Source organism: Podarcis melisellensis (genome assembly GCF_964234715.1).
Source record: "Podarcis melisellensis genome assembly, chromosome: 17".
NCBI lineage: Eukaryota > Metazoa > Chordata > Lepidosauria > Squamata > Lacertidae > Podarcis > Podarcis melisellensis.
In genome coordinates, this window is record NC_138534.1 from 435,890 (window position 1) to 463,840 (window position 27,951).

Consider the following 27,951-nt stretch of genomic DNA (forward strand, 5'->3'; position numbering starts at 1 on the left):
AAGAATAAATACTGACATCCTGGGCATCAGTGAAGTAAAATGGACAGGAATGGGCAAATTCAGTTCTACTACTGTGGGCAAGAAACCCGTAAAACAAATGGAGTGGCCCTCATAGTCAACAAAAGAGTGGCAAAAGCTGTACTGGGATGCAATCTCAAAAATGATAGAATGATCTCGATACAAATCCAAAGCAGACCTTTTAATATCACAGTAATCAAGTTTATGCATTAACTACTGGTGCTGAAGAAACTGAAATTGACCAATTCTATGAAGACTTACAACACCTTATAGAAATGTCACCAAAGAAGGATGTTCTTCTCATTATAGGGGATTGGAATGCTAAGTAGGGAATCAAAAGATAAAAGGAACAACTGGCAAGTTTGGCCTTGGAGATCAAAACGAAGCAGGGCAAAGGCTAACAGAATTCTTTCAAGAGAACAAGCTGGTCATCACAAACACGCTTTTCCAACAACACAAAAGACGACTCTACACAAGGACATCACCAGATGGGCAGCATCGAAATCAGATTGATTATATTCTCTGCAGCCAAAGATGGAGAAGCTTTATACAGTCAGCAAAAACAAGACCTGGAGCTGACTGTGCTTAGATCATCAGCTTCTTATAGCAAAATTCAAGCTTAAAAAGTCTTATTCAACATCTTTATCAACGACTTGGATGATGGACTCAAGGGCATCCTGATCAAATTTGCAGATGACACCAAACTGGGAGGGGTGGCTAACACCCCAGAGGACAGGATCACACTTCAAAACGACCTTGACAGATTAGAGAACTGGGCCAAAACAAACAAGATGAATTTTAACAGGGAAAAATGTAAAGTATTGACACTTGGGCAAAAAAATATATGAGAGGCACAAATACAAGATGGGTGACACCTGGCTTGAGAGCAGTACATGTGAAAAGGATCTAGGAGTCTTGATTGACCACAAACTTGACATGAGGCAACAGTGTGACGCGGCAGCTAAAAAAGCCGATGCAATTCTGGGCTGCATCAATAGGAGTATAGCATCTAGATCAAGGGAAGTAATAGTGCCACTGTATTCTGCTCTGGTCAGACCTCACCTGGAGTACTGTGTCCAGTTCTGGGCACCACAGTTCAAGAAGGACACTGACAAACTGGAACGTGTCCAGAGGAGGGCAACCAAAATGGTCAAAGGCCTGGAAACGATGCCTTATGAGGAACGGCTTAGGGAGCTGGGCATGTTTAGCCTGGAGAAGAGGAGGTTAAGGGGTGATATGATAGCCATGTTCAAATATGAACAATGGAGCAATGGATCCAAACTACAAGAAAGAAGATTCCACCTAAACATTAGGAAGAACTTCCTGACAGTAAGAGCTGTTCAACAGTGGAATTTGCTGCCAAGGAGTGTGGTGGAGTCTCCTTCTTTGGAGGTCTTTAAGCAGAGGCTTGACAACCATATGTCAGGAGTTCTCTGATGGTGTTTCCTGCTTGGCAGGGGGTTGGACTCGATGGCCCTTGTGGTCTCTTCCAACTCTATGATTCTATGATTCTAAGTAGGAAAAACCACTGGGCCGGTAAGATACAATCTAAATCAAATTCCTTATGAATACACAGTGGAAGTGAGGAACAGGTTTAAGGATTTAGATTTGGTGGACAGAGTGTCTGAAGAACTATGGATCGAGGCTCGTAACATTATACAGGAGGCAGCAACGAAAACCATCCCAATGAAAAGGAAATGCAAGAAAGCAAAGTGGCTGTCCAACAAGGCCTTACAAATAGCGGGGGAGAGAAGGCAAGCAAAATGCGAGGGAGATAGTGAAAGATACAGGAAATTGAATGCAGATTTCCAAAGAATAGCAAGGAGAGACAAGAAGACCTTCTTAAACGAGCAATGCAAAGAAATAGAGGAAAGCAATAGAATGGGAAGAACCAGAGATCTGTTCAAGAAAATTGGAGATATGAAAGGAACATTTCGTACAAAGATTACCATAATAAAGGACAAAAGTGGTAAGGACGTAACAGAAGCAGAAAACATCAAGAAGAGGGGGCAAGAATACACAGAGGAATTATACCAGAAAGATATGGCTGTCTCGTACACCCCAGGTAGTGGGGTTCCTGACCTTGTGCCTGACATCCTGGAGAGTGAAGTCAAATGGGCCTTAGAAAGCACTGCAAATAACAAGGCCAGTGGAAGTGATGGTATTCCAGCTGAACTATTTACAATTTTAAAAGATGATGCTGTTAAGGTGCTGCACTCAATATGCCAGCAAATTTGGAAAACTCAGCAGTGGCCAGAGGATTGGAGGAGATCGGTCTACATCCCAATCCCAAAGAAGGGTAGTGCCAAAGAATGCTCCAACTACCGCACAATTGCACTCATTTCACATGCTAGCAAGGTTATGCTTAAAATTCTACAAGGAAGGCTAAAGCAGTATGTGGACCAAGAACTCCCAGAAGTACAAGCTGGATTTAGAAGAGCCAGAGGAACCAGAGACCAAATTGCAAACATGCGATGGATAATGGAGAAAGCTAGAGAGTTCCAGAAAGACATCTACTTCTGCTTCATTGACTACACAAAAGCCTTTGACTGTGTCGACCACAGCAAACTATGGCAAGTTCTTAAAGAAATGGGAGTGCCTGATCACCTCATCTGTCTCCTGAGAAATCTCTTTGTGGGACAAGAAGCTACAGTCAGAACTGGATATGGAACAACTGATTGGTTCAAAATTGGGAAAGGAGTACAACAAGGCTGTATACTGTCTCCCTGCTTATTTAACTTATATGCAGAATTCATCATGTGAAAGACTGGGCTGGATGAATCCCTAGCCGGAATTAAGATTGCCAGAAGAAATATCAACAACCTCAGATATGCAGATGACACAACCTTGATGGCAGAAAGTGAGGAGGAATTAAAGAACCTCTTAATGAGGGTGAAAGAGGAGAGCGCAAAATATGGTCTGAAGCTCAACATAAAAAAAACGAAGATCATGACCACTGGTCCCATCACCTCCTGGCAAATAGAAGGGGAAGAAATGGAGGCAGTGGGAGATTTTACTTTCTTGGGTTCCATGATCACTGCAGATGGTGACAGCAGTCACAAAGTTAAAAGACGCCTGCTTCTTGAGAGAAAAGCAATGACAAACCTAGACAGCACCTTAAAAAGCAGAGATATTGCCTTGCCGACAAATGTCCATATAGTTAAAGCTATGGTTTTCCCAGTAGTGATGTATGGAAGTGAAAGCTGGACCATAAAGAAGGCTGAAGAATTGATACTTTTGAATTATAGTGCTGGAGGAGACTCTTGAGAGTCCCATGGACTGCAAGAAGATCAAACCTCTCCATTCTTAAGGAAATCAGCCCTGAGTGCTCACTGGAAGGACAGATCGCAAAGCTGAGGTTCCAATACTCTGGCCACCTCATGAGAAGAGAAGACTCCCTGGAGAAGACCCTGATGTTGGGAAAGATGGAGGGCACAAGGAGGACAACAGAGGACGAGATGGTTGGATAGTGTTCTTGAAGATACCAGCATGAGTTTGACCAAACTGCGGGAGGCAGTGGAGGACAGAGGTGCCTGGCGTGCTCTGGTCCAGGGGGTCATGAAGAGTCAGACACGACTAAACGACTAAACAACAACAACAACACACCCACTTATACACGCCAGTCATAACCACTTCAAACCTGTGTCCCAAAAAAGGTTAGCCAGCCCTGACAGTCACCAGTGAGTCTGAGTTAGGGAGGAATGTTCCCTCTCAACTGAACAAGGTGGATCAGTTAGATGCAGATCATGAGGAAGATCAGTTGGATCTCCTCACCAAAAAAAAAATGTTGGGTGGTGGGGAGCAGGGGAGAAAACCTCACACAGCATCCTCTACATGCAAAACAATATTAGTTGCTCTAGAGCAGTATTGCCCAAACTTGGGTCTCCAGCTGTTTTTGGAGCTGTTAGCTAGCAGGACCAGTGGTTAGGGATTATGGGAACTGTAGTCTAAAAACAACTGAAGACCCAAGTTTGGGAAACACTGTTCTAGAGGGAAAGAATCCAAACAACTTTTGAAGATACGGAAAACTACTGGCTCCCCAGATGTGGCTGAACTATAACTCACATCAACCATTGCCAATGGTGATTGATGATGGGAGTTGCAGTTTGGAAGGCCAAAAGTCTTAACTGAGACACCATAATAAAATCATTTTAAGCCCACTAGATAAAATTCTCAACTCCCCACTCACACTTCTTACATACAACTGAATAAAAAAAGCATCCCCCAGGGGATGTCTGGCGATTCCACAAGCAGCAGAAACCTTTGCCACATTGGCTTTGTCCTGCTGCATTGTTATTCTGACCAGCCACACACCTGCAGAGAGGTAACAACATTGCATCTCATTGCTACATTTGTATGGTCGGCTCAGAAAAGCAAGTAACATACACAGTGGAGTTGGAATAGAACCTCAAACAGCAAGCCTTTAACCTCCAGCTATGTCTCAACTCCTCTCAATTTTCAGCTTCACAGAAATTCAGTCCAGAATTTACAGGAAGCTGAATGGGCTTTGAATTCATTTTTTCATCAGGAAGATAAAGCTTACTGTTAACTTGGTAAGCAAGCAGCGCTTACCAGAGAAAATAAAGATTCCAGGGTTCTTCAAATCTGAGTGCTCTAGATTCTAGACATAAAATATTACGTCAGCTCTAGATTCAGAAATGGAAGGTTTTCATGTTGAATACAACAGCTCAGTTGGTTAGAGCAGTGTTTCCCAAGCTTGGGTCTCCAGCTGTTTTTGGACTACAGTTCCCATCATCCCTGATCACTGGTCCTGCTAGATAGGGATTATGGGAGTTGTAGTCCAAAAACAGCTGGAGACCCAAGGTTGGGAAACACTGGGTTAGAGCATGGTGCTGGTAATACCAAAGTCGCAGGTTCAATCCCCATAAGGGACAGCTGCACATTCTTCCATTGCGGGGGGTGGACTAGATGATCCTCAGGGTCCCTTCCAACTCTATGATTTGCTTCCAGAAAAGTGATAGCTCAAACCTAGGACAGGGAAGGTCACACTGTTCACACAAGAAGCTTTTTGGGTTTTGGCAGGAGGTGGGGAGTGAAGAGAGAACATAACAGAGGTTTTTCAAATTACAACCATACAGAGACAAGGAAATATTTACCATCCTCTCAATGTCAGATCTTGAGATGACTGGAGGTGAGTTCAAGATGCACAAAAGCAAAGTCTGTCTTAACAGACACATTTAACTTACGGAATTTGCTATTATTCAACTTACTGATGGCTGTGCATAGCTTTGGGAGACTTTGAAAAAGGCTTTTGAGAAATGGTTCCCTGCTCTGCTATACTGCAAACAAATCACAGAGACTTGAGGAATTCAACTTTATCCATTATGATTTACCACCCTGAATATGAATGTGATCAGAGTGGTCGGCTGCTGTACAGAAATCCGCTCCCAACCCAATATTGCATATGACTGCATTTCATTAGACAGGTAGCCTTTGCTGGATTCTTTACTTTCCTTCTCCCTCCAAGCCCAAATTATTACAACTTTTGTATTTTGATTTTTAAAATGTGGTTGTGTTCTTCTGCATAATTGAAAAGGGAATATAAAGAGTTTAAAAAGGAAGAAGGCTTTAAAATACAATGCAGCACAACTGTTGAGGCCCACATGATCACTAAGTGGAACTTTAATATACAGAGACAGCATCTCAGGAACAAAGAAAAGATCATCAGCCTTGTTGCCCTGCTTGTCAGCAACCCAGAGGCACCTGGACGACCGCGGCTGGAAATGGGATGCTGAACTAGAGAGACTTTCATCTAATCCAGGCCATGCTGACAGGGCCAGATTAAAATCCAGAAGCCATACTATATGCATAAACACCTGCAGCCACCCAGACTGTTTGCCAGAAAGCCCCATGCCAGCATGCAACCCAAAACATGCAGGATTTCTCAGGGGCTTGATGAAACACAGTTCCAGTGTTGGTGTCAATGGCTAGCAAAAAAGATGCAGTGATGGGATGGCAAGACACATCTCATGCAAAGCAAGCCAGAGGGAGGGAAAGAGGAGGGAAGAAACAAGGAGGCTGAACGACACAACTGAGCAGATGTGAAGAGGCACTAACCATAGCAAAATGCAGACACTGTCTCCAGCGGCACTTCTGGCGCTTGAGGTTCCTCCCACCAAACTTGGGCTTGTCACAGCAAAAATCACAGCGGCCACAATCCATTTTCAGCAGGCAGGCTTCACACTTGCCACACTTACGGTTTCGCCGGCTAGCAGAGGCCTGCTGCAGTGGATGGAAAAACACAGGCAATCAGGAAGAGCCAGGCAGATTGCGCTGTAAAGAATGAGCAATGAGTAATCTCTGTGGGTACCCAAAAGACAGTGAGAACCTTCTATGGTGGCAGGTGGAAGACAGTCCTTCCAAGACACTGAAAAACCAGCCAAGTCTATTCTTTAAGCAACTGTTGCCTCCTTTCAAAACCTTTTATCAGCTGATCTTCCACAGGCAGTAACAGGAAGAACACAGCTTGATCCAGGACAACCCCAATTTTTGTGTGCTGTTTGTCATCAGGAACAGAGGCTCAACTCCAAATACAGTTTTCATTCTCAACTGTGAAGTAGGAAGTTTTAGAATGGCACTTCTTACTGTCAACTGGTCACGGGGTTCTTGAAAACAGGCCTCCACACAAGGCTTGTCAGATCTTTCACAGGCACTCAGAGTCTATGCAGATTCAATGTGTCGGACACACTGCTTTTGAACTGCCCAATATGACCTTAAGATGCTGCCAGAGAAATCTGCTAAGCTTTTGGACAAAGATGGACAGTCCACTAAGGATTGCAGCAGCCCACTTTACAGGCATTCTAAGGCCAATCCATTCATCCTGCCTTGTGCTTTATGATTTTGGCAGTTACCTTTTTGTGGTTACGTTTAAATGGGACCTTAGGGTTAAGGGTAGATAATAAATAAATAATAAGCATTTCTCAAGCACCCCTCCTTTTTCCTTTTCCTTCTTTCCCCATAAGAAGAAGAAGAAGAAGAAGAGGAGGAGGAGGAGGAGGAGGTTTGGATTTGATATCCTGCTTTATCACTACCCGAAGGAGTCTCAAAGCGGCTAACATTCTCCTTTCCCTTCCTCCCCCACAACAAACACTCTGTGAGGTCAGTGGGGCTGAGAGACTTCAGAGAAGTGGGACTGGCCCAAGGTCACCCAGCAGCTGCATGTGGAGGAGCAGAGATGCGAATCCGGTTCCCCAGATTAGGAGTCCACCGCTCTTAACCACTACACCACACTGGCAAGGTTCCCAATCTCAAAAGGCAAATTTGATAATTAACTCCGAAATGTCAAAGACTTTTAGGATTGAAAGGGGAACGAGGCAAGGGTGTCCACTCTCCCCGCTCCTGTTTATTTTTACTTTAGAAACTCTGATTCAATACATAAGATTAGAGGAGAGTATAAAATGTATTGCCTTGGGATATAAATTCTGCAGGGCCTGTAAGACAGAGTTGTTCCACCTGGCCTTTGGCTTACAATCAATTTGATTCCCTCTCCCTCTTTCTTTTTTCCTTTCTCCTCCTGTGAAGAGGCTGCATCTTAATGTTTTAATGTTGTATTTTAATCTTGTTTCTTAAGTTGTATTTTAATCAACTTGTTTTTATTATTGGTTGTTAGCCGCTCTGAGCCTGGTCTTGGCTGGGGAGGACGGGGTATAAATAATTTTATTATTATTATTATTATTATTATTATTATTATTATTATTCTTACTCCATGCATTCGCTGATGACCTACTCCTGACATTGGAGGACCCAATAGAGAGTGTTAAAAAAACCTTATATTTAATGGTGAGTTATGGAAAAGTCTCTGGTTTTAAACTAAATATGACACATAATAATAATAATAATAATAATAATAATAATAATAATAATAATAATTTATTTGTACCCCGCCCATCTGGCTGGGTTTCCCCAGCCACTCTGGGCGGCTTCCAACAAAGATGAAAGATACACTAACATAGATTAAATTAATGGTTAAAAATATTGATAAAGAAAAAAGAGAACTGCAGGAAAAGGTGGAGTTACAAATTGTTAACAAGTTTAGATATTTAGGTATACAAACTACAATGAAAAATGTAAACCTATTTGAAGATAACTACAGTGGTACCTCGGGTTACATACGCTTCAGGTTACATATGCTTCAGGTTACAGACTCCGCTAACCCAGAAATAGTACCTCGGATTAAGAACTTTGCTTCAGGATGAGAACAGAAATTGTGCTCCAGCGGTGCAGCGGCAGCAAGAGGCCCCATTAGCTAAAGTGGTGCTTCAGGTTAAGAACAGTTTCAAGTTAAGAACGGACCTCCAGAACGAATTAAGTACTTAACCCGTGGTACCACTGTATATTAAACTATGGAGCCAAATTAGAAATGATCTTGAAATTTGGCATAGGTTAAAACTATGTATTTGGGGGAGAATAGCAGCAATCAAAATGAATATACTCCCAAAGGTCTTATTTCTCTTCCAAATGATCCCTATATTTAATAAAATGGATTGCTTTGACAAGTGGAGAAGGACTCTATCAAATTTCATATGGCAGGGTAAAAGAGCTTGTATAAGATTCAAACTCCTTACAGATAAGAGAGAAGGTGGGGGTTGGCCTCCCTGATTTGAAGATCTACTTTGAGACCTCCTGCCTCTGTTGGATTAAGGAGTGAATTCGGCTTGAGAATAGCAATATATTAGACCTTCAGAGGTGAGAGATAGAGGGGCAGTTGTGTTACAGGGAGCCTCCGAAAATCTTGTGAAGCAGTTCCTCTTCCAGCGAGGAAGAAAGTCCCACCTCTAGTGGAGAAGAGGTGCAAGGACCAGAGGACGCTAGTGCGCCCTTGTCATCGCCCATCATGTGCAGTAGTCTGAGGCGCAGCGAGGGGTGGAAAAGGCTGGGGGTGATTAAGCTTTTATGTTGGGGGAGGTACAAAAACAGACCACTCCCAGTTCTGCTAGCGATTGAGCAAGACATGAACGTATTACGCTCTTCACTGTAAATAGTTTGCACCAAAATAAAGCCTGTAAAAGACAGGTCGGAGTCCTGCCTGGCTACTCTTGAGCAACCAAAATAGCACCTAACAGGATTTAATTCACCACCAGTCGGAGTAGACCCGAAAAATCCTTGAAGGCGATCCGGAACCGGCCAACGCCTACCACGGGAATGTCGTTTCCCTGGTAGTCTCTCAGATGTACGCGGTGAGAGTCAAGTTGCCTTTTGGACACTCTGGGTACCAGTCTTTTGATGGTGCTCCAAGACACGATGGACAGGGCAGACCCGGTATCGATCTCCATGTCACATGGAGCTCCTTCAATGAGCACCGTGATGTTCAGCTTGCGTCGCATAGGCGAGTCGGTTTGGCCAATCGTGGTTCCAGACGGGCAGTGGCAGTTGGTGAGAGCGAAACATCTTTCCTTGGCAGACTGGAGTGAAGACTTGGACTTGCGAGTCGGTGAAGGGGGGGTATCAGACGGAGCCGATCGGCAGACCTTAGTGATGTGGCCCCTTCTGGAACACGTCCGACAGATGGCGTCTCTGAATCGACACTTGGCACGGGAATGGTTGCCTCCGCAGCCGGCACATTCCGGTTGGCCCTTGGACTTCTGTTGGAACTTCCTGCACTCCTGCTTTGTCTGGTACACGTCATCGTCTTCACTGGAGGATGCCTCATCACTGCTGGCCTCTTCGTGATGCACTGGAACTGGCTTTCTAGCAAGACGTGGGCTGCTGGCCTTGCGGATCTCCTGGGCGGAGCGTTCAGCAGCTTCCAACGCCACAGCCTCCTCAATGGCTTTCTGCAGCGTGAGGTCTGGCTTGGTGAGGAGACGCCGTTGCAGATGGATGTCCTGGACCCCGCAGACAATTCAATCCATCAGGGCATCGTCTAAGTCTCAGAACTCGCAGTGCATTGCAGCCTGTCTGAGGGCGGTGGTGTAGTTGTTGATTGACTCCCCCTCTGCCTGGTTCCGGTGGTAAAACACATGGTGGGCAGCAATCTTGGACGGCTTTGGCGTGCAGTGGTTGCGGAGCTTCTCTTGGATCGTGTCCCATGGTGTTGCCTGGACTGCTTCAGGCGCAACCAATGCTCAGGCCGTCTCAAACACCTCAGGCCCACTGAGGCCCAGGTTCTGTTCCTTTGATACTGCTGTCAGCTCGTTGGCCTGGAGGTAGCAGTCGAACCAAGCGAGGCAGGAGCCCCATGATTCAGAGGCTGGCACAAACGGCGGTAGAGGCACAAGTGAAGCCATGATTCCGATGCCGGAGTGAAGGGCGATGGATGGAACACAGTGCTCTAGCCAGAACAGTCAGCTCTGAATTGGTTCTGTCCAGTGATTTCGCTCAGTGATTCAGCTCAGTTCAGAGGATGGCCGCATCTGGCCGTGCTCTGATGTCCATCGATCCCACCTTCATCGCCAGTTTAAGTTGTGGATTGACATAGCAAACGACACAGCGATTTCTCCAAAGCAGCTCTTTACTGGAACTGAACTGAACTGAGGAGCTCAGTCAGCCTGCTTATATAGAGCTCCAGAACAACTGTAACTGTTGCAACTTTCTAAAACTATCCAATCACTGAACGTCACTTTTGATCCTTCATTTGCATAACTATCTACAGTATCCCCCTGCTGGCCCAGGGTAAGAACTTCAGTACATAACAAAAACGTTGCAGTAATTTTGAGGATGAAATTTATCACCAACCTTCGCAGAAATTGCTCACGTGCTAGCCTCCATTCTCAGGATGGGGTTACCGTACTAAAATAATCTTATCCATGTAACATAAAATGAATGTGCCTCATTTCCTCTGTCATGGGTCAGTGGGGATTTAGCTTCACTTAACAGCATAACACTTAACAACTTGATGATATAACATCAAGCCACACTTGGATTATTTACTTCTGTGTGCTTGTGTATCTGTGTCTCCCTTGTATCAATTAGGAACTATTCTCTCACCTTTCCTTTCATATGTATGCTACTGATTACTTCTGCCATTTTAATTTTAGAGAAAGTGTTTAATTTAAAATGGATCAGGACTATAGAATGGTGGTAGCAATACATTGAAGACAAGTAAATATTTTGGGAGGGTGGTCCCAGAGCTCTGGCTGCATCCCAGAGCCCTAGTGTCACCATGGCAAAGAGGAAAAAATGGACAGACTTTGGTACTCTTTTGTGTCCCCCCCCCCATGTCTTTCTCTCTATCTGAGCTGGCTCCCTGCCTGTTACATGCGGGTGGGGTTCCTCTCTGCGTAAAGTCTTCAAGCTGTCTTTCTAAACCAACATCATTCTAACATTCATTAATTTGGCAATATTTCCTAAGATAGTCCTTAAATTTCTTCCAATCTTTTTCCGCCGTCTCTCTTCCCTGGTCTTGGATTCTGCCAGTTAAAAGCATTCTTCTTTAGGCAAGCATACCTAGATGCTTAGGAAGTTGAAGCAATTTTAATCTTAATGTTTTGTATGTTTTAAAGTAGGATTGTTAATTTTTCTTGATTTTACTGCTTTGGTTTTTTTTGGTTTTTGTTTTGGTAAACCACTTTGCAGGTTTTAAAAAGTAATTAAGTAATAAGTTGGATATCAAACATGTGGTTGAAGGAAGTCACACGGGCATTTGGGTATAAGGGGAGGTGGTTGCAGGGTTAGATGTGGGGAATTTGCAGAAATAATATATTCATGTTATGTACAATGATTATGTACAATGGTGTATGGCAATTAACATGTAATGTGAATTAATTGAAAATAATAAAATATAATAATAATAATAATAATAATAATAATAATAATAATAATAATAATAGAATTGAGTTTCCCAAATAACACGCACTGCAGTCTCATTAAATGCTAATTAGATTTCAAGTTGCTCCCGGCAGAATCCGAGACCTGGGAGAGGAGACGGTCGAAGAGGATTGGAAAAAATTTAAGATTTATTTGCAAAAATATTGTAAGCTGTATGAATGTTAAGCAGGATGCTTGATTATAAACAATTTGGCACCATTAAAATAGATGAAGTGAAGTAGGAAGATAAGTTAAAATGTAAGAAAAAACAAATTTTTGGATAATTATCTGGCTAAATTTAATTTTTCATGGAGCATAACCAAGGTATCTAAAACTTGAGATATAACATTGAAAACCTGACAGTAAGGATGGAAGTAAGGTGATAATTTGCTGGATTAATTTTATAACGTGGAAGGTAGGGGCGGGAGATGTGAGGAGGTCCTAAGAAGATAAGAAAATATGTTATGTTATGTTATAATTTTGTTTGTTTTTTATATTGTAACTTAAAAATTTCAATAAATATTATATTTAAAAAAAATAGATTTCAAGTTGCTCATTGCTCTCCCTACTTCTTTCCTGGGCACATAGCTGATTTAGCTTTTCAAACTACAGTGGTACCTCGGGTTAAGTACTTAATTCGTTTTGGAGTTCTGTTCTTAACCTGAAACTGTTCTTAACCTGAAGCACCACTTTAGCTAATGGGGTCTCCTGCTGATGCCATGCCGCCACCACGCAATTTCTGTTCTCATCCTGAAGCAAAGTTCTTAACCCGACGTAATATTTCTGGGTTAGCAGAGTCTGTAACCTGAAGCATATGTAACCCGAGGTACCACTGTATTTTCAGATTGTGACACATCCGTGGGGGTAGACGGGATGGGCTGCTAAAGCACTCACAATCCCTCCCCTTCCCGATTCAATTTCTAAGGCTTCATCAGCTCCCAACACAGTTAATATTTTCCATTCCACTTGGGAATGCAGACTTCTGGGTGGACTCCATCGATTCCCATCACATGATGAGAGAAGGGGGAAGGAAATGCAAGTCTCCATTTGTGATACACACACCACACAACTTTGGGCACCTGTACACTGATTAAGATCTTAAAAGAAAATGTGCTTCAAATCACTTTCTCAAATGGCTGTAGAAATAAATTGTAGCTCAGCCACATCCCAGAGACCCCCATGCAGAAAAGCCATATGCTTACCACATTGTTCTTCAGCTGGGCAGTGGGATGCTTGGGGGGACGACCAGGTTTCTTCCTTTCCTTCACTGCTCCTAACTGCTTCTTCTGTTAAGAAGAAACCCACGTGAGTTGGGGTGGTCAAGGAGACCCCTCTAGTCTCCGTTGTTCCCACAAAGAAGTTTACATGCTGGGAAATGCTGCAGTATTCTTTTACCTATGCAAGACTTTCAGGCACCTCATCCCCTGCTGAGGCTCAGCCCCACGCGACATGTCAGAGCTTTCCCAAATGAGTCGGGTTGGTGCTTATCAGGGAGCAGGACCCCAGGTAGAAAAGACAGTGTGCAACACCATGATTTCAACTCACTTTAGTATTTGCACCGAGTCTGATACAGTGTGTATCCCTTGCAATACAGAAAGGAGTATTCTCCAGGAGCAAAAGCACACTATCCATAAACTTTGGACCAGGAGGCGGCAAGGTTTTTGTGGCTTGGGCCAGTTCACAGCCCCGCAAACGTCATGGTGGATCAGAGTGTGCGTGTGTGTGCAAACATTATTTCAGGCGTGTGCAGCTTCGCTTCGATTGGCTGCAGGAACTTCCAGCGTTGTGGAAGGTAATCCCCGCTCTGCTCCACGCCCGTTTAGTGCGGCACACGGAAGCCGACCGAGTGGGCAGCGGGGGTCCTCAAGCGGGCGGCTGGGTCCATGGGCCAGTTAAATGACCCCCATGGACCGCTTGTGGCCCATGGGCCTTAGGTTGCCGAACCCTGCTTTGGACCAACTGAGTCTTGATACAGTTAACTTAATAACTCACACAGACTAATGCTTATTTCTAGTTAAATCATCAAGTGCTGACTGATTTAGGAGAATACAGTGGTACCTTGGGTCCCAAAATTAATCCGTTCCGGAAGCCCATTCTAAAACCAAAGCGTTCTAAAACCAAGGCATTCTTTCCCGAAGAAAGTAATGTAAAATGGATTAATCCCAGGCTTTTAAAAACAACCCCTAAAACAGCAATTTAACATTAATTTTACTATCTAACATGACCATTGATCCATAAAATGAAAGCAAATAAGACAGTATTGTAGATGATAAAAATTAAAATTAATTTTTTTTTCCTAACCTGCACTGATGATAAGTCATTGTTTGGAGGGGGCAGAGCTTTTATCCATTTCCACAGTCACACAATCAATCAGTAGCTGAACTGGGTTCCACAGAGTCACAAAAACAAAGTCACAAGCCATAGCCACGAAAAAGTCACACAAAGAAAAATGGGGGGGGGAAAGCTCCAAATATCAACTTTGTGTGGCATGGGACACAGCAGCTGACAGACTCAGAGGGGAGCCTCCAATCAGCAGCAGGAGGACTCAATTTAGAAATGGAACAGACTCTTTTTTTAAAAAAATAATATTTATTAAAGTTTTAAAGGTTATGTCAGGGGTTCAGGAGCAGAGGCACAGGGGAAAGAGGAAGCGGAGAGCGAAGGGGAACAATCCGAGGGCAGCGTAGGTGAGGATGACAGTGGGGTAAGAGATTCCATGAGCCTGTCCAGTGATTCGGAAGATTCCCAGAAGGGGGCACCGATAGCCAGAGCAAGGGGGGTCCCGGGAGGGAGGCACCAGAAGCAAGGGACCAGCGGTGACTCCCAAAGCAGCAGCTGGAGATCGGGACCAGTTTCCCCACCAGAGCGTAGCGGGGGGGAAGAGTCCCAGGTGTCAGGACCGGTTTCCACTCCAGGGGAAAGAGAAGATGAGTCAGGGCTGACCACGCCCCTATCGCTGAGTGAGGGAATAGAGGGGAAGTCAGATCCAGTTAGCCCCCCCCCCCGAAGGGGGAAGCAGTGAAAGGAGCAGTGTAATGGTCAGGAGGAAGGTTACCGGCTGGGCGCGCGCGCCAAGTTCAAATGCACAGGCGCGCGGGACAGCCGGGAGCGCGGACTGGGAGCCAGGTCCTAAAGCACGCCGGAGGCAGGGGGAAGAATCCGGGGACTCTTCAGCATCAGCATCAGAAGAGTCCAGAAAGGGCAACACCCCAGCGGGCAAAAGGACCCAGAGGAGAAAGGAGCAAAGGAGGAGGTGGAGCAAGGCTAGGGTCTTGAACTGGTGTCTGGGGGGAGGAGATTCAGACGGAGCTTCAGCGGTCTAGGGTTGAGACGTAGAGCTGCGCGCCGTGGCTTTGGGATCGAAACTGAACCTTAATAAAGACTTTTGTATATAACAAGAACTGGCGTTGGTCCTCTGTGAGCTGGGACCTTGGGCAGCTCTGACAGGTTACAAAAGGAAAAGTAAGAGAATTAAACATAACAAAACAATACAATACAATACAAAAACAAAAATATTACATAAACATAACAAAAACAAAACAAAAACATTTAAGAAAACACATCCAATACTTTCAATGTTGTTATCTTTCATTTACTTGTTTCAGTGACTTCCTCACACCTCCCTTTTTTGTATTCCACTTAAATTAATTGTTTCAGCAAATCCTTTCCATCTTCCTCAATTTTCTGTCCTATAATTTATCTTAATACATTCTAACCTTATTTTTCCCTTTAATCCATTTACAATCTATTGTACTTAATTCTTTATAGCATTTCTGCTAAAGCCATGTAACTTCATTCCAACATCTTTCTAACATTCATTAATTTTACAATATTTCTATAAGTAATCTTTACATTTCTTTCAATCTTCTTCCACCGACTCTTCTCCCTGGTCTCGGATTCTGCCAGTCATTTCCGCCAATTCCATGTAGTCCATCAACTTCATCTGCCATTCTTCCCGGGTGGGTAAATCTTGTGTCTTCCAATACTTTGCGATGAGTATTCTTGCTGCTGTTGTTGCATAAAGTTCTATCCTTCTTTGGCACCAATTGGCCGACCATGCCAAGGAGAAAGGCCTCTGGTTTCTTCAGGAAGGTATGTTTAAATACCTTTTTCATTTCATTATAAATCATCTCCCAGAATGTCTTAATCCTTGGGCCTGTCCACCAAAGGTGAAAGAATGTACCTTCAGTCTCATTACATTTCCAACATTTATTTTCAGGCAAATGGTAAATTTTTGCAAGCTTGACTGGTGTCATGTACCACCTGTAAATCATTTTCATTAAATTTTCTCTTAGGGCATTACATGCCGTAAATTTTATACCTGTGGTCCATAACTGTTCCCTGTCAGCCATCCTAATGTTGTGTCCAACATCTTGTGCCCATTTAATCATAGCAGATTTCACCGTTTCATCCTGAGTGTTCCATTTCAACAGCAAGTTATACATTCTTGACAAGTTCTTAGTTTTGGGATCTAACAATTCTGTTTCCAATTTTGATTTTTCCACCTGGAAGCCCAGTTTTTTATCCATGTTATATGCCTCCAATATTTGGTAGTAATGGAGTCAGTCTCGCACTCATTTTTTAATTTTTCAAAACTCTGCAATTTTATTCTGTCTCCCTCTTGTTCCAGAATTTCCCAATATTTCGGCCATTTGGCCTCCATATTGAGTTTTTTCCTGAGCCTTCGCTTCCATTGGTGACAACCATCTTGGGGTTTTATTTTCTAACAAATCCTTGTATCTCATCCAAACATTAAACAGTGCTTTTCTAACAATATGGTTTTTAAACGCATTATGTGCTTTAACCTTGTCATACCACAAATATGCATACCAACCAAATACATTGTTTTTGTTGTTGTTTTTTAAAATCATATTTATTGAAATTTCCAGAAAAATCCAAAACATGAAAGAAAAAAGAAAAAAGAAAAAAAAGCAACATTTGCATTTAAGGCCTTACTTTCATTAACATCTTTCCAGGACTTCCCCACCCCACCCCCTCTTGTATTCCATTTCCATTAGATTACTTCCACAAGTTCTTACCCCAAATTTTAAACTTATTATAGTTAGCCCAATATTCGATTTAATTCATCTTATATAACTACTTTCCCTTTATATTCCACCATCCTTCAACTTAGAATTTTCCTCCCCTAAGATCGACCCAGGTTCCCTTCCACGAATTCCCCTCTTTATTACACACAACAGAGCGAAATTAAAAAAAATAAAGAAAACAAACTTCAGAATATAATTTTACACCCTTTGGATTCCGAGTTTCCCTCCCCCCTTTCCCGGTTTCGATCCCCAATGTCCATCAATCTATCTACTGTCAGACTGGAGACCCCACATCCATGTCCAAATCTCTCTCGGCTCCACTTTGCCGTCTTTTTGATAGTCTTTGCCGTCTTTTTGGTAGTCTTTAGTTTCAAACACCCAATCTTGGAAAAGCTCTATCTCAAGAAGGTCCATTTTTCTTCCATCCAGACCTCTATATTTAAGAGTAAAACTCAAATTCTGTTTCTTAGTCCTTTTAAGTCTGAATGTCCCAAATGCTCCAACTTCCAGCTTAGTCCAATTCTTGTTGTTCTCTTTCCTCACTTTCCTCAGGTTTCTTTTCCTGTTCCGCTGCAAAAACATTCTAATTTCAAAAACTTCTAGTTCCTCTACAGAGGCTTTATTTATTCAGGAACCAAAACTTGCGACAAGGCCCTTCCATTCTTCAATAGATATATCTATTGTCTCCTTTAATGTAGAGACCTCTGTAGACAAAATAATGTTTCGTTTTTGCAGCTTTCCCAGGAGATAAAAAGTCCTGTTCAATTCCATGAGTATTTTTCTGCTTACAGCCATTCTTGTAATGTCCTAAAGCCCCCTCTAGAGGGATTATGGTAACTTAGTTTCCTTCCAGATCACACCCAAAAGTCAAGCTAACTTGTTATCCCTTGTTTTCAACAATTTATATCCAAATTGTAACGAATCTGACCAGCAAAGTCATTGTAACAAAGTTCTCTTTTTATTCTCCAGCTTTGACAGCTACTTTGACAGCTGTCAAAATCTCTATATCTCACCAGGCTCTCTCACGGATCACTCCCGGTTCCCGGGGGGTTGCAATTTAGCTCTCACAGTCCACTTTTCTCCTCCAGCACAATCTTGTAATTTCTCATTGTGGAATTAATAACTTTTATCAATAAAAAACGGACTCTTCTCTCGACCTTAGTTGTCAGCTCCTTGCTTTAAATCATCTACAACAGGGGGGAGACGGACTTCCTTTTTGCACCTCCCCCACTCATTCCGAATCAAAAAAAAAAATTCCTTTTAAATCCGATTTCCCAATTACTCACGGGTTATTATTTTTAGTCCAAATTTTCAATAGAAGAAGTCAGCGCTCTCCGTCGAATGGCATGCGGCTTCGCTCGGCGGGGGAAGCAGAGGACTCATAGCACCACACCACCCCCTGTCCCCCGCTCCGTAGCCTTTAAAAAGGCTCCTTCGCGGGTCGGGGGCGCAAACGGTGCCCACCGAGTCAACAGGTCCATGGGCTTCCGCGCCCATGGTTTTTGAGGGTCCCCGCGTCGCCGGCGCGGCGGGACCCAACCCCTGCCGAGCAGACTCCCTCCGGAGCTCGGAGGGAGTCCGCCATTCGGCGATGGCGCCAACCCGGAAGTCCCAACCAAATACATTGTTAAAACCTTCCAAATCCAGTACGTCAGTGTTTTCAAGAAGCAGCCATTCTTTCAGCCAGCAAAACACAGCTGATTCATAATAAAGTTTAAGGTCTGGCAGGGCAAATCCACCTCTTTCTTTAGCATCAGTTAATATCTTAAATTTTATTCGAGGCTTCTTGCCCTGCCAGACAAATCTAGAAATATCTCTCTGCCACCTCTTGAAACAGTCCATTTTGTCTAGAATTTGCAATGTTTGAAACAAAAACAGCATCCTTGGCAATACATTCATTTTTATCACTGCAATTCGGCCTAACAATGATAACTTCAAATTTGACCATATTTCTAAATCCTTTTTCACTTCAATCCAACATTCTTCATAATTATCCTTGAATAGATTCACATTCTTAGCAGTCATGTTTACCCCTAAATATTTCACTTTCTTAACCAATGTTAATCCTGTCTCCTTCTGAAAATTATCTCTCTCAATCACAGTTAAGATTTTTCTCTAAAACCTTAGTTTTCATCTTGTTCAACTTAAAACCTGCTACCTGACCAAATTCTTGAATCAATTCCAATACCCTTTTAGTGCTAGATTCTGGCTCCTGTAAAGTCAATACCAAATTGTCAGCAAAAGCTGTACTGTTTAGCTCCCACTTGTATACCTTTAACCAATTGGTCCTTTCTAATCATATTTAGCAGAACCTCCAGGACTGATATAAAAAGTAATGGAGAGATTGGGCAACTTTGCCATGTTCCTTTCTCAATCTTAAATTCTTCTGTCACTACATTGTTCACAATTAATTTTGCCTTTTGTTCTGAATAAATTGCACCTATACCATTTTCAAAACCTTGACCTACCCCCATCCCCTGTAAATTCTTCTTCATAAAACTCCAAGAAATATTATCGAAGGCTTTCTCCGCGTCCACAAATATCAGAACTGCTTTAGTATTAATATTCACTTGTAGTTTTTCTAAAATATTAATCATGCTCATCGTGTTGTCAGACAAATGTCTGCCCGGGAGAAAGCCCGCTTGATCTTTATGGATTTCTTCTACAAGCACCTTTTTTAATCTCTTAGCCAAAATATCTGCAAAAATTTTGTAATCCACGTTAAGCAGCGATATGGGGCGGTAGTCTTTTCAGTCTCTGTTTTCGGTATACGTGTGATGTAAGCTTCCTTCCATGACTCTGGTGCCCTTTTCCCTTCCAATATTTCATTACAGACTTCCTTCAATGGTTGTATTAACCATTCTTTCAAAGATCTGTAGTATCTTGAAGTCAAACCATCCGGTCCTGGGGATTTACCCAATTGCATATTCTGTATGGCCCCTTCCACTTCCTGATCCGTTATTTTATAATTCAACATTAACTTCTTTTCCTGAGAGATTTTCTGTAGTCCATTTATTTTCAGATATCGACCAATGTCCATTTCTTTCTGCTTCTCCTGTGTGTATAGTTGTTTAAAGTGCCTCTGGAAGCACTTTCTGATCTCCACTGGGTTCAGTATATTCTTTCCTTCCACTTCCACATTCGTAATACAGTAGTGTTAAGTTTTTGTATTTTTTTCAATTGCCAAGCCAACAGTTTTCCACACTTATTTGCCGACTCAAATGTCTTTTGTCTCATTTGTTTAATCTTCCATTCTATTTCCTGATTCATCATTATCATATATTGTACTTGATATAACTTTATCTCTTTCAGGATCTCCTGTGATTTCGGTTTTGCTCTCAGTTTCTTCTCTCCTTCCTTTATTTTCTCCAGGATTTTTATCTTTTTTTTCATTTTGGGTTCTCTTCTTAATTGCATTTTGTTGTATTAGAAATCCTCTCATAACCGCTTTACTTGTGTCCCAGATCACTCTTTTTTTCCACTGTAGTATTCATATTTATCTCAAAATAGTCTCTCAAGGTTTTTTGGGCCTTCTTAGTCACTTCTTCATTCCTAAATAAAGTATCATTCATCCTCCATCTGAAGGAACCAATTGGCATCAATTTCATTTCCATCTTCACAGCATTATGATCAGAACAAGTTTTGGGGCAAATTTCCACTTTGCTGGTCTTCGGAACCAGTCCTCTAGTTACCCAAATTTGGTCAATTCTTGTCCATGTCATTTTAGCCTCAAAGAGTTCCCTCTCTTCCCAGAGGGTTCTTTGTTCTCCAGATACCAACTAAATCCATATTTTCAGTCATGTCAAAAATGGTTTTTGGTAGTCTACCATCTTTGGTAACTACCTGTCTCTGTGCCTTGTCCATATTTGTAGACACCACTCCATTCATATCTCCCTTCAAGATCATATTGTAATCCATATAGTCCATCAAAGTCTCATGTAGCTTCTTAAAAAATTCCGATTTTCCTTCATTTGGTGCGTAAATGCCTACTATCAAAAATTTCTCTCGTGATTGGATTTCAATTCCAATAAATCTTCCTTGAGCATCTTTAAATATAAATTTCGGTGATAGGCTCTCCTTTGCATATAGGACTACTACTCTTTTTGTAACTTTATATGATGAGATAAATTCATGGCCCAATCTTTTATTGCTCAATATCTTCCTATGTAGCCTTATCACATGTGTTTCTTGTAGACAAATCCAATTGTTCCTTTTTCAATAAATGGAAAACTCTCCTCCTTTTTTCCAGGGAGTTCAGTCCATTCACATTCCAGCTTAATACTTGCAATGCCATGATGTGATTACTCTGATTTTCCTCCAACTGCACCCAATGCTTGCTCTTCTTCGGTTAGTGGTGTTGGTATCACATTCACTGGGCAGTCCAGTCCAAAGGATAATGTTGCTATGTCCACTATTCCTCTTTTTGGTGATCTTCTGTCCAATGCTTTTTGTTCTAGTCCTCTGTCTGGTGATCTTCTGTCCGATGCTCTTGGCTCTTTTCCAAGTTCCTTCTGCAGATCTTCTTCGTAGTTAGTCAAAAACTTTACTTTGTCTTCTACTGATCTTATTTTTATTTTCCTGAAACTGAAGGATAGACCTTGGGGAAATTCCCACCTGAAAATGATTTTGTTCTTTCTCAGCAGGGCAACCAAATCACCATAATTGGACCTAAGATCCAAAAGATGTTTCGGGATGTCTTTAAATATTTCCACTCTTGACTGTAGTACTTCCAAAGGCTTCTGGTAATGCCAGCCCAAAATTTTCTCTCTCTCTTCTTTAGTTCGGAGGGTGATCAAATAGTCTCTTATTCTATTCTTCTCTTTCTTCCCTCCTCTTCCTAGTCTAAAGCCCCTCACAATTTCAAAGTCCTCCTGCCCCAAGTCCAAGTCCCAAAAATCCGCAAAACTCCTGCGTGAGAAAATCTATCAAACTATCCTTCTCCAGTTCAGGTAAAGCTCTGATCCTCAAATTTGTCTGTTTTTCCTTAAGCTCAATCATAAAAAGCGTCAACTTGTGGTCCTCATGTTGCCTCTGTAGGACTGGCACTCTCTCTTTTTCCAGTTGTGTCATTTTACCTTCCACAGCAGCTACTTTTTCCTTGGCTTCTCTGCGGTCTGCCGTATCAAAGTAGATTCCTGTATCAGTTTCTCAATAGATTCTGTATTAGTATTCACCTTTTGTCCCAAATTATTTAGACTTTCTGGATTTAGATCAATTTTAGTAGTTGCAGCATCCACTTTCTTATTAAGCTGTTCCAATGAAGCATTTATCTTACTTAGTGCAAGTGCTAAGGCCTCTTCTGATGACATTCCTCTTGGTTTGGGATGTGCTAGTACAGCCGCAGAGGAAGCAGAGGGGCCAGATGCTGAGGCTCTCCTAGTTTGTTGCCAAGTCTTCCCAGACCTTGTTGTTTTTTCTGGGATTGACGAATCTATTTTTTCCATTCCATCTGCCATAACACTTGAGAAATCCAAGGTCAGTCCCACAGTCAGACAGTTTTTATCTTTTCAGCTGGAAAGTCCCTAATCTAGCTCTTGTAGCAGTTACAATAGTTTCCTCTAGAGGGAAACAGTTGCTATTTGTATTGATCCATAATGCCACTTTTTTTTTTAACACAGTTAAAAGTTAGTTTCAGTTTTCGGATACCTTTACTCCTTTTTACTCCTTTTTAAACTCAGACGGAGACAGTTGAAACAATGTAACTCTCTTATTTTGCTAGCTGTCAATGCACGTTCTATTCAGTCAATGAACGTTCCAATGCACAACAGTCTTATTTAGCAGTCCGTTTCCAGGTTATGTGCAGTGGTATATAACTTCTTTCACTCTCTCCCGCAGGTATATATACAGTCCAAATCCTCCCCCCTTTTCTCCCGCTTCCAAGGGGTTTTTAAAATTTTTCTTTTTCTGCTGGAAGTTCAATCATTTACAATAGGCTTTCCAAGACTCTAGCTTGCAACCTCTTTGCTTCGGTCTATTTACAAAAGGGGAAGGCAGACTTCCTGTTCTGAGCCTCCCCATTTCGGTACCAAATTAAAACTTTTTAAAAGCCCAATTCTTCACTTTACTCACGGGTAGTTGCTTTTAGATCAGATTGTCCACAGGAAAAAGTCAGCACTCTCCGGCAACGGCTGTGCGGCTTCATTCCGTGAAAAAAGCGGTCGATTTGAAGCACTGCGCCGCTCACCCCACTTTGCTCCGGATCCCCGAAACTGGGTTTCCTCATGAGCAGGGGAGGCGCAGAAGGTGCCCGCCGAATCCCACGTTCACAGGCTTCACCCGCCTGTGATTTTTGAAGGGTCTCTGCCTTCGCCGCGGCGGCCAGACCCGATTTCCACAGAGCAAATTCCTCCCGTCGGAGAAATTCCGCCATTACTGATGGCACTAACCCGGAAGTCTAGAAATGGAACAGACTCAACAGGAAGCGGAACATGTTTTAATTCCAAGGCAAAGTTCACAAACCAAAACACCTACTTCCTGGTTTGCAATTTACTATTTCCAAGTTGTTTATAAACTAAGCTGTTATAAAACCAAGATACCACTGTGTGGGAAAATCCATGACATTTTTACATGAATTTCAAAAAGGGCAGATAAGACTGCTCAGAGGGGCCACCCAGCTTCATGGACCAGGAGGCCAGTGACAGTTTCACCCAGGAAGGACCATGCTCAGCAGGGGCTGCTGGGCACCTTATTAGAGAATGAGTTATAGCTGTAGCCTTTATGAGCCAGCTACATATGCCTTTTCAAGAACGTGTCTTTGAAAAGAGAACCCAAGAAAATTGGGGCAATACAGCATAGAATCATAGAGTTGGAAGAGACCACAAGGGCCATCGAGTCCAACCCCCTGCCAAGCAGGAAACACCATCAGAGCACTCCTGACACTCCAGCACTCCTTAAAGACCTCCAAAGAAGGAGACTCCACCACACTCCTTGGCAGCAAATTCCACTGTCGAACAGCTCTTACTGTCAGGAAGTTCTTCCTAATGTTAAGGTGGAATCTTCTTTCTTGTAGTTTGGAACCATTGCTCCGTGTCCGCTTCTCTGGAGCAGCAGAAAGCCACCTTTCTCCCTCCTCTATGTGACATCCTTTTATATATTTGAACATGGCTATCATATCACCCCTTAACCTTCTCTTCTCCAGGCTAAACATGCCCAGCTCCCTTAGCCGTTCCTCATAAGGCATCGTTTCCAGGCCTTTGACCATTTTGGTTGCCCTCCTCTGGACACGTTCCAGTTTGTCAGTGTCCTTCTTGAACTGTGGTGCCCAGAACTGGACACAGTACTCCAGGTGAGGTCTGACCAGAGTAGAATACAGTGGCACTATTACTTCCCTTGATCTAGATGCTATACTCCTATTGATGCAGCCCAGAATTGCATTGGCTTTTTTAGCTGTCGCGTCACACTGTTGGCTCATGTCAAGTTTGTGATCAACCAAGACTCCTAGATCCTTTCCGCATGTACTGCTCTCAAGCCAGGTGTCACCCATCTTGTATTTGTGCCTCTCATATATTTTTTTGCCCAAGTGTCAATACTTTACATTTCTCCCTGTTAAAATTCATCTTGTTTTGGCCCAGTTCTCTAATCTGTCAAGGTCGTTTTGAAGTGTGATCCTGTCCTCTGGGATCAGCAAGTGGACCACAAATTAAAGGTCCACAGTGCAAGCCAACCTATGATCCTTTCCTTCTCTGCCCTCTTAAGGAAGGCATTTTTCCATTCTTTTTAAATAAATGCTTCTATAACTCCACTCACAAAATATTGTTCTGAATCTGTGGCAGCCCTCTGCTTGCTTTCAGATGCAATTATCAAGAACTGGGACATTTCACTTCCACTGGCATTTTCTGCATGAGCTATTTTATCTCCTAAATCTCCTTAAGAGATTTTCTACAATAAAACAAGCAGAAAACAAACAAAAGTCTTCAAGTGGGTAGGGAGGATCCTAGCAAATCACTGGTGCTGCTTTATGCAGATGACGCAGCAATCCTCTCAAGAACACTGATGAGGCCTTAAAAGAGCCATGAAAACACTGGCAACATATTACAAGGAGAGCCAATTGGAACTCAATTACCAGAAAACCAAAATTATGGTTTTTGCCAAGAGGCCCAAACCACATGCATAGTACATCAATGGTCACAAGATTGAGAAGGTCACTTGCTTCAAAAGCCCATGGCGACTACTTTGCAGGGAATGCCCAGAGAAGTGCAAACGCTATCCTCAAGTACCTCAGGACCAAAGGTGGACACTATATACCTGCAGCCCTCAAACTGTTTGAGGCTAAATGGATTGCACAGCTGTTATACAGTGCCTAATTAGGTCCCTCTGACAACTACGCACCACTATAATTGATACAATCCAAATTCTTAAGATCTGCTCTACAAGTGCCTAAACACGTCTCCAATGCTACCATATGTCTTGAAACTGGATCCATGAGAATCGAGGCCAGAGTATGGCTCGCCACTTTTAATTACTGGTTGAGACTATCGTTCTTCCTGAGCGGCCTTGCTCCCCTGACTATTAAGGATGATTTCCAATCAACATGGAAACGAGCAGTGAAAAATATAACTACCACAGATTTTACTTGACATAGAGCATGAACAAGCTAAACAAACAAACAATCATTAAACAGCATGTGGAAGACACAGAATGTCAAGCAGACCTAGCCAGGTCCCCAAAATTTCTAATCAGTGAAACCAGTAGATACCTCACCTCCCAAATGCCATATATAACCAACCTTGAAATCCCAAAGTGTAGGGCCTTCACTCTGGCCTGTTGTCAGGCCCTCCCCTCAGCCATTCAAGGCGGCCGTAATAGGAAGCCACCATACGAGGAGAGGAAATGCCCCTGTGGCTCTGGGCAGGAAACAACGGAAAATGCCCTTTTCCATTGCCAGTACTATATAGACATACGAGCCAGGTTTATCCTGCCTATCCTGCACAAATTCCCAGGACATACAGAACAACCCAACATCTCCCTACTACTCCAGGATGAAAACCCAGATGTTACATACTCAGTTGCTAGGTTTTGCACTGCCATGATGGATAATCGCTGAAGGATGGTTTGTGCTACAAAACAGTCTTAACCTGAAGGCCCATACTGCAAGACCACTATTCCCCTAAGCTCCACCCCTTATAGTTGTTTTAACTGTATGTCTTTTAGTCCTTATCTGTTTTAATTATCAGTTCTTATTCCTCAATTATCTATCCTGTACTCTAGTCACATCTTTTATCCTATGCTTGTTTCCTTGTTCTTATTTAACAATCACCTGTTTAAATCTGAACTGCTATTTTATTCATATGTTTCTCTTATTCTGGTCTGTGACTGTAATAAAGTTTATTCATTCAACAAATCACTGTTAGTGATCTGTACCTCAACCAATCTGAATTTAAGATTATAGTCCCTTTGCCCTTGGGAAAGTTCCCCCATCCATCTACTGTTTAGACAAGAATTTGGTATTGTAAAAACTTAGCAAACACCCTCAAAACAAAAACTTGTTTGTGAGAACTTATAAGCTCCCCAAGCTGTAAGCACCTCCCCTTATCTATATAGACCAACCTTCACCAAGCTGGTGCCCCCCAGATTTTGGACTACAACTCCTATCAGTCATGGCCTTGCTGGCTGAGACTGATGGGAGGGTACCAAACTCGTGTAGGATGACCTGTCCTAGACATATCCCTCTTGCCTCTGAATCAATGCCCCAAATGCACTTTTTCTTAAAAGGCTTTCACATAAAAATTGCAAGCCTCACCTATTCCAGTTTTAATTGTTGAAGTCTCTCCCTCCTACCCTTCCTCCTCATTTATCAGACAGCAGAACCTACCTCTACCTGCCTGTTGACCTCTGAGCAGTGACAGGTTGACACAGGTTGACAGGTTGTCAATCCGTGGCTGGTTCAAAATCACCCCTGGATAATCACAGAGACTAGGAGTCTGTTTGAAGATGAACCATAGTGTTATCTTCATCTCACAAAGGAACAGGGTAAGCAACTGATATGAGGCGGCCAGAATCCTAACAAAGTAAAACCTGGACTACTACTTCAGAATAAATATTCACCCAAGAAACAAACAACGAAGTGGCATGCACTCACTGACCCCAACCAGAGTGAGCAATGCACATGGAAAATAATAACTGAAATGGGAAGTCTACATTTAGGGTTTGCCTTTCTGTTGCTTCCCAGCCCTTTTAGAGACAAAAGCCTTCTGCTTCAAGAAAGTACAATCTTTAACAACAACAACAACAACAACAACAACAACTAATTTAGAGCATGTGTGTATGTCACAGAACTGTAGAGTTGGAAGGGACCCCAAGCGTCATTTAATTCAACCCCCTGCAATGCAGGAATCTCACGTAAAGCATCCATAACAGATGGCCATCCAACCTCTGCTTAAAAACCTCCCGAGAGAGACTCTTCCACTGTCAAACAACTCTTACTGTCAGAAAGTTCTTCTTGATATTTAGCCGGAATCTCCTTTCATGTAACTTAAAGTCATTTGTTCAAGTCCTACCCCCCAGAACAACTTCTGAGATATTTGAATATGGTCATCGTATTTAAACACTGGTTTGGGTCCTAGCCTCTGGAGCAGGACAAAACAAGTTTGTTCCTTCTTCCATGACAGCCCTTCAGATATTTGAAGATGGCTGTCATATCTCCTCTCAGTCTCCTCTTTTCCAGGCTAAACAGACCTAGCTCCTTCAACCACTCCTCATAAGGCTCGGTTTCCAGACCCTTGATCATCCTGGTTGCCCTCTGCACACGTTCAAGCTTGCCAGCATCCTTCTTAAATTGTGGTGCCCAGAACTGGACACAGTATTCAAACAGAATAATGTATGCAGGTTGCTCTAGACTTGTGTAAGATACTTTCCAAGGTGATATTGCTGACTGTTAATGCCGTTATACTGTGTAAGACATAGCTCCCTGTTGCCTACTTACCCTTTGTCTTACTGTAGGGATGCCTCCAGGATCCCGTTCCATGGTGGGTTTCCATTTCTAGAAAAAGGGAGACAAAGAGGTGATGCGGTGAGTAAACAGAAATGTTCTGCATTTGGAAATTCCCATGAAATTAGTAGAGAAGAGCTGAGAGAAATACAGGAGAGGCATGATTGAACTGGCTTCCCTAATTTGGTCAAA

The 27,951-nt window shown here is 42.7% G+C and overlaps 1 protein-coding gene across 15 annotated transcripts in view; it reads right to left on the minus strand.

The window, feature by feature from the left end:
* LOC309360591 (methyl-CpG-binding domain protein 1-like) overlaps window positions 1–27,951 on the minus strand; it is a 142,988-nt gene that overhangs the window by 69,357 nt on the left and 45,680 nt on the right. For all 15 annotated transcript variants that reach the window (XR_014164226.1, XM_081895197.1, XM_081895196.1 and 12 more), the window contains 3 exons: window positions 27,754–27,810; window positions 12,987–13,070; window positions 6,097–6,261 (listed from right to left, as the gene is read on the minus strand). Coding sequence is in view for 14 of the 15 variants with exons in the window: in XM_081895197.1 (XP_081751323.1) it covers window positions 6,097–6,261; window positions 12,987–13,070; window positions 27,754–27,810 (306 nt within the window). In the remaining variant the exon portion in view is untranslated. The remainder of the gene's footprint in view (window positions 1–6,096; window positions 6,262–12,986; window positions 13,071–27,753; window positions 27,811–27,951) is intronic.